The 8,218-nt window shown below is 37.4% G+C and overlaps 1 protein-coding gene across 1 annotated transcript in view; it reads right to left on the bottom strand.

Annotated features, from left to right (window-relative positions):
- The window catches only part of LOC136034691 (TOX high mobility group box family member 3-like), a 138,263-nt gene extending 130,354 nt beyond the window's left edge, over positions 1-7,909 (bottom strand). Inside the window, exon 1 of the mRNA XM_065716017.1 lies at positions 7,871-7,909. Within this exon, the coding sequence (XP_065572089.1) occupies positions 7,871-7,894 (24 nt within the window). The 5' untranslated portion in view covers positions 7,895-7,909. The remainder of the gene's footprint in view (positions 1-7,870) is intronic.
- Positions 7,910-8,218: the final 309 nt, after the last annotated feature.

Below are 8,218 nucleotides of genomic sequence, written 5' to 3' on the forward strand. Positions count from 1 at the left end.
GAATACCATGTCAACTTATGGGCCATTTTGTGACCAAACACCGTATTGGTTATAACTAGGTTGCTATACCTACAAAATTGCAAAAGCCTATAGCCATTACTGTTTTCTTTTCCTACACCAAAATTACCTAGGCTAGGATACCATCTATCCCTATTTCTACCAACCTGGGCATTAAAATCTCCTAGCAAAAACACCATATTTCTACCTGGTACCCTGTCTATTTGCTCCTGTAACTGTAAGTCAAATTCATCTGAGTCACTAGTATCTCCATCAGTTGGTTCAATGGGGGCATATACTACTATAACTGATACCCTAAACTTTTTAGTCATAAAATGAGCAATTAGTATTCTATTATTAATACCTTCCCAGCCTAAACAAGAATTAGCAGCTTCCTTATTCATCACGAGCCCTACTCCCTGTCTATGTACCCCATCCTTCCTTCCTGAGTAAACAAATTCTATGTCACCTAATTTCATGCTTCCTACCCCTGGGATATGAGTTTCTGAAACTCCTAATAAATCCAGTTCAAACCGTCTGAATTCGTCAGTCAAAATGTCGATGCGATAGTCATTTTTTAACGTCGTAACATTCCAAGTTCCAATTTTCATGTTCTTTAAATCTTTGAAATTATTTTGGCCTCAAGAAAAGCAGTGATCCCGGATACCAGTGCAGGATGGGGACCAACATATCTTCTCAAGTCTACACCGAAGCGCTTAAGCCGGCTTAGAACCGGACAGCAAGAAGTCCCTGGGACCTCCAGTAAGTTGGAGGCTTTGTGCAATCCTGGGCCCATCTTGGTCACAACATGGTTTTCAGCACTTGGCGATGCTCTTCTATCAACAAGAGTCGAAATCCTGCACAGACAGTCCCAAGCCTATTACCTCCGACTCATTATATATTCATGCCTACAAATATTATGCTACTACGGGGAGGCAGCCCATAGTAGATAAATTAGCTAGGAAGAGGTTTTTCAGCCCGAAAACGCCCATCAAAACAAACCAAGCCCAGAAAATTATCCAATAATCAGAATCCCGTACGAGTGCTGTGTTGTTTACTAGGCTATAATTTCCTCGAGGGGCGCCACTCCTCAAGTGGGAAAAATTGACCGCAAGTTTCCCAGTCTTGCAGGTACCCCGAAAGGGTCGAGGCAGCCCTTTACAGAGGCCGTTGTCCATAAATCTGGATCTTACGCCCTGCCGCAGTTGTCCTCCTATAGAGGATCCTCCCACGATGGTGTTCTGCTTCACCATGCAATTTAACCCATTACTGGGAGAAGGTTTGTAACTCATCTGACGCGTGAACACGGCAGTTGGCCCTGCTGAGTGTACATTTGAGGGGCCTTCTTCCTCCTCCACCTGAAATTATGACCCCCAGGAGAGGGTTTCCCAGTTTCTATTATGGGCCCCACTGGGACAAGGTCCTACTTGGCCTAAGCCTCCTATGGAGCTACTCTACCTATCTATAGGGCTTACATATATACATATATATATATATATATATACATACACATACACACATATATACATACACACATACATATACATATACATACACATACACATACATACACATATACTCACTAACGTGCAAATATATACCCTGAATTGGTATAGGCTAGGTCTGTATATGGTGAATATTAATTTCCTTTCTGATGCAAATGCACAATAACTTTGGATTCAGGATGCAATTCTGACTATAGAGATAAGTATTTTTCTTACTTGAAGTGTATGTGCAGAATTAGAAATTCTGCTGGTACTACAAAAGTAGACCTAAGTAGCCAATTTAGCCTGTCTGAAACATCTCACAAGCCAACACCTTATAAAAAACACCTTTGATAATTTAAATGAATAAGAAAACTTATTAGAAATTCTGCTGATACTGCAAAAGTAGACCTAAGTAGCCAACCAAAGGAATCGCATTTTAATGCTGATTCCAAACATACAAGTTCCATAAAGTTCAGCCCTGCCCACCAAAAGCCTCGAGCCCGAGAAAACCCGCCCCACCCTAGAAAATAGGAGGCAACACCCCCCAAAAGTCACAGAATCCCAACGAAAATCACACCACCAGACCCAAAGTATCAGAGAACCCAACCGTAGAAGTTACAAGCTCCCATCCACAAAAACGTGGATAAGACTGTAGTCTTATCGTATATTAAATAAAAAAAAAACAAGTCTTTCCTAAATGAAAGTACTAAATGAACAGGTGGTCATATAAACTTTGGGTTTGCTCATTTGATTGGAAGTCGTAAGTTCTGGTGCCCTTTTGAAGAGTCAAAAGTGAACGGAAGGAAAAAAGCCTCTCCCCCCAATCCCGTCAATCCCAAAATACATCTGATCAAAATTTCAAGAGAACTATTTTGTTCAGCATTGTTGAAAGACCCATTAATTATGTCTTCGGGGGGTCACGACCTCTCCACAATCCTCAGGGCATGAGCTATTAGTTAGGCAATCCGTTTATTGTTTACATTTAGTACAGATAGATAGATAAGTGTATTTCAAAAGCCCAAGGGTCATATACACACACAAATATAAATAAATAACAAACAAGCAAGAAAATCAAACAACAGTACAAATTACAAGTACGCACAGAAACAGAATACAACGCGAAAATACCTAATCTAACGACAAAATAAATAACCTTTTTCTTCTTACTAAGGATTTATCCATATGCACTCCCACTCGAAACATTGTGGTTGGGTTACTATTTTGCAGAATACCAGGAAGCATCAAATTAATCCCATGTAATGTTGTTGATAAAGGTATGCATGTTTGAACTTAACTTTCCAAAAAGACAAAGGGCAATCAGGTGAGCCTTTCAGAGAGTGTCGAACCAAACAAAGCACATAATGTGTTGCAGATTGTCAAGAAGACGTAGCTCAGGAATGACTGAGTATATTAATTTAGAACTTTCAGGGATATGATAGGGAGATGATCAAAAAGAAATATTTGTATTCTACCACAGTTACTAGAACTACCACCAGTACTACTGCTCCTAATACTACTACTACCACCAATCTACTCCATTCACAGTTTTGAAGGGGAATTTCAACTAAATCAAAAGATACTATATGCATGCACACTGTCAAAAGAGCGTATCTCAAGAATTAATTTGAGACTGGAAAGTTGAAATTTTCGGATAATGCTTAAAGAGGAAGATCCTCTGACCATAAGGCAATATATTCACGCGACTTCTAATACTGCTATCAGTGCTACATTTACTGTTACAACTACTACTTCAACTACTACCTATATTGCAACTACTTTTAAGGCTAAGAGCATTAGGATGGAAATTTCAATAAGTATATGAATATACAGGTTATCGAAAAGACATATCAGCAATGTCGAAGCAATAGTTATTGTATTAAGCTGAAACTTTCAGGACTTGATGAGAGTGATGTCCAACTGACTAAAAGGCACATTAATACTACTGCTGCTGCTTTTACTACCACTGTTACTGTTAACACTACTACTACTAGTACCAATACTACTAATAGGACTACTATTACAATTATGCCTAAGGACATGAAAATGAAACTTTCACGGAATTTTTAGGTAGGAAGGTGAACTGAATCACGGCCCGTCGTCTCTATGCTGGTTGTCAAATGGGCGTAACAGCGATATCTTAGAAACAGTTTGGTGTGTAAAGTTAAAACTAACAGATCTTGTTGATGGAGATGTTAAACTAACCAAAAGAGAATCTTTGCATCTTACTCATATGAGTAGTTCTGCTTCCACTCATATTGCTACTGCTGCTACTATTATTATTGCTTCCACTACTATTACTGCCGCTAAAGCTAAGGCTACTACTATTAATTCTCTTGCTATTACTATAACTGCTGCTACTACTACTGCTGCAACTAAAATTAGTAGTATTAAGGCGAAAAGTTTGGGAAATATTGACACTGTATTGAACTAAATTGAAACACTCTATACCCACACAGGTTGTCAAGAGGACGTTTCAAAAATGCTTCAGAAACGGTCGATAGTATTAAGTTGAAACTCTAAGTGTGTGTTGAAGGGGATGTTGGAGAAACCAAAGGTGATATGGGCACACATATCACCAATGCTACGTAGCATTAGTAGCATGACTAATGTTATCTATCTCAAGACTATATCAAGAACGGCTTAAATTATTATGTTAGACCTTTAAGGGTAAGCTGTGGCGGATTTCGAACTTGCCAGAAGGCACTATGTGTACACTATTAATACTACCACTACTGTAACTAATGACGCTGAGGGTATTAAGGTGAAACTTTAGGGAACGTCTAGGGGGAGTTTCAGTTAGACGAAAAAACTATATGCATGCAAGTTCTCAAGAGATTAGCCTATATAAGCAATAGCATAGGCAGCGCCGCTCTATAATAGCTAGAAATATCATTTACACTTTAAAAAGGAGCTAACTCGATTGGAAATTAAAAGTTATAGGGTCCTCTTTAAGAGTCAAAAGATATTGGAGGGGAAGCAGCTCTCCTCTCAAGCCCATTTATTTTCCGAACACACACAGTCAGAATTTCGAGACAACCATTTTGTTCAGCATAGTAGAACAGCTCAGCAATTATGTCCCTAGGGATATTGGGCACATCAACGCCCCACAATTAGCAATTGACCCATTTAAAACTAAATGTTGCTTTAGAACTAAATGAAAAGGCACTGTGTGTATGGTTGCCAATAAGACATCTCAGCAATGTATCGAGAACGACTGAGGGTATTAAGTTGAAGCTTTTGGGGCTACTAGTATTACTACTTCTGCTCTTACAATTTTAATAAATCAAAAGAGTGTAAGTGTATCCAGGCGGTCAAAGACATGGAATTTTTGGGAATGGTAAATCAACGCCCCACAATTATCAATCGACCCATTATGCTTTAAAACTAAATGTTAATTTAGAACAAAATCAAAAGGCACCGTGTGTATGGTTGCCAACAAGACATCTCAGCAATATATCGAGAACGACTGGGGGTATTAAGTTGAAGCTTTTGGGGCTACTACTATTACTACTTCTGCTCTTACAATTTTAATAAATCAAAAGAGTGTAAGTGTATCCAGGCGGTCAAAGACTATATATGGAATTTTTGGGAATGGTAAATCAACACCCCACAATTATCAATCGACCCATTATGCTTTAAAACTAAATGTTGCTTTAGAACAAAATCAAAAGGCACCGTGTATATGGTTGCCAACAAGACATCTCAGCAATATATCGAGAACGACTGGGGGTATTAAGTTGAAGCTTTTGGGGCTACTACTATTACTACTTCTGCTCTTACAATTGTAATAAATCAAAAGAGTGTAAGTGTATCCAGGTGGTCAAAAACTATATATGAAATTTTTTGGGAATGGTTATTAAGTTTTATTTTTCACGTCAACTTGATGCGGTATAAAATTCAATTGAACATTACTGTTTCTATCAGGATTAAGTTTCTCCAAGATGCAAATAGCAACCCAAACTATTGACTCTTATTGAAAAAAAGAAAATATTTAAAGTGTTATTTTTTTTTTCCATGAAAAAGACTGTGTATAGAAAAACGAACTGAAATAAATAAAAAAAGAATCCCCAAAACTTGCGTTTTAAGAAAAGTAAAGAGCTCCATCAAACCGAAAACGAGCAGACATAAAGTCAAATAACCTTCCAAGCGTAAAACTACCACAATTCACCATCAAGAAATGAATCAAACCCAAAACGAAATAAAATTACAATAAATAACCGAGGCAAGCTCAAAATGAGTAAAAATTAACATGAGTAGGGCTGACAACCCCCATGCCTTCTCAAGACCGAAACCTAACTTGCAGAAAATAAATTTTAATTTTGTCACTTTTTTCACTTTAATAAATACAAAAATTAAAACTTTAAGGAATAAATATCAGCATATGTGCATTAAAATAACAATCCACGGTCATTTGTTGTTTTTTTTTTTTTTTTTTTTTTAGTAAATTGCAAATGTAAAATTTCCAGGGGAAATTTTACACGAGCAAACTTACCAGAACGAAATTCGTAGTATTTGTCTTACTTTCTGGTTGGTGACCCTATTTTACATTTGGAGATGCTTTTGGGGGATCGTCCAGGGGAATTTTCAGCCGATTTTTAATTCTCGGGGGGATTTTCATACAGGGGGATTCCACAAGAGAAATTCTCCATGGGACAATTTTCTCAGTGAAAAACTTTCCAGTGGGAGGGGGGGGATTTTCGGGAAATATTTCAAAAACAGGGGGATTTCACCATTACCTTCAGATCACAAATTAAAGAATGAGAAATTAATTAAAACAAGACCTTTATCAAATGAAAGTATATTAAGGAGTCTTTTTCAGGCGGAATCGTAAGCGAGAAATTTTCTGGGGGAATTTGCAGAGAAGATGGAATTGTCCGGTGGTAATTTCTCGGCTTAAGAATTTTACGTAGGAAAAATTTATATGGAGAAATTTTTCGCGGGGGGGGGGATTTTCCATGGAGGTGGCGGATTTCTTGGGATTATTTGAAAAACGATCGAAACAACAAGTTTTTTTTTCTAAAAGTAATTAGCAACATTAAAACGCAAAAAAAGAAATTGTTCTGTATATTAGGGAGGCTTCCCCCTCCTCAATACACAATTCTTTATGCTAAAGTTCGAACTTTCGTGTTAATTCTTTAAGAACGACTCCTGAAACACAAGGGCGGTGCAATTAGAATCTGAACCTTTTTTGAAAGTTCTTAAAAAACCTTAAGAGTTCTTACCTTAAAAACCTTCTAACCTTAAAAGTCCTTAAAACCTTATTAGGGGGGCCAGCCCCTCTAATATACGGAATAATTTTTCGGTTTTAAGTTTTAATGTTGCCTCTTATTTTCAGTGGAAAAAAACTTGTTTTTTATTTAAAATGCTCAGGGAAAAACGAGACACCATGTCAGCATCAACTTTGAAATTTGTAGATTATATAAATAGCTTTCAAATAGTTCTTAAGCGATTGGCTATTTCAAATTGTCCCTGAAAAGTATTTTGGGCCAACAGATTTTTTTTTGTATCAACGGCAGAAATCGACCCTTTTCTGAAGAATTATTTGTTTTACTTTTAAAATAATGCATTTGAACTGTAAATGCTCTTTCAGATGAGTCCCTTCCAGATGCTTAATGGAGGATACTATGTTGAAGTGTTTTTTGTTGTGAATTTATTAACTGAATAAATTGAATTATTGATTGATAGATTATTCCACTGGCTCAACGACAGAAAAACCAAAATATAGGAAGCTCTTTTAATGGGCAATCCTGACAGAGCATCCATCCTCTAGCTCAAAAGTTTGGGTGAATAATGACAAGTCCGAATCGCAAAATTTTTAGAAAGAATCTGAGAATCCATCTCGGAGAACCATCCGATGCCCTAGGAGCATAAAGTAGGCAAAATATTTAATTCTCCTAGGATCTGTCAGCCTTATATCACGAGAAGATATATCGGGCGATTCCAGTTCATATGAAACTGCGGAAAATCATATCGCTGACGCTTTCCTCAATGAGAGCAGGAATGTGGCAGCAATGATGCTTAAGAAGCTGTAATAAATCATAGTACTGTCCTGTGGTGGCGGATAAGGTTAGATCTTAGCTTGGTAAAACGTGACCCAGAGTTCAATCCCAGCTTTAGATACACACTGCAGGACCCACGCAAGGACCTTAGTAGTCTAGAAGCGTCGTTAATACACAACGTACTTATTTTACCAATGCCATTAATATTATGATAGCAATGGAATTAGTAATAAATATTGCAATTAAAGTTATTGTTAGAATTTGTATTAAATACGTATATAAACTATGTTAATTCTACTAATTATTATTAAGCTTATGTAACAGGTGAGACTTGTCTTTGACAAATTTTGAACCAAATGAAACGGAAAAGTGAGCTAAGATCAATACCTGGTTGCTCTCAAGCGATGACATCTCTCAAAGGACGAAAAGACAGACTTGATTTCATAAAAGCCCAGTAAAGACACAGTTCACATGATTCAGCAATCACGCATTCAATACAAAGAGAAATTCTGTTCCAAGCTCACTGATGGAGAATTGTCAAAGAGGCCTTGCCGTCACCTAAAGGAGCTTCAATTCCTTCACTAAAAACTGGCGACATGACAATTGTCTAAGATCCGAAGGCAAAAACTGAAGTGAACTTTACGCTTATAATGTCAGAGGACGGCTGTTAATGGAGATTGAAAGTTTTCATTTGAATCGTTCCCTGTGGGTTGTTCGTGGCGGTTTTATCTGCTT

The sequence above is a fragment of the Artemia franciscana genome, chromosome 13, assembly GCF_032884065.1.
Source record: "Artemia franciscana chromosome 13, ASM3288406v1, whole genome shotgun sequence".
NCBI classification, from domain to species: Eukaryota; Metazoa; Arthropoda; class Branchiopoda; order Anostraca; family Artemiidae; genus Artemia; species Artemia franciscana.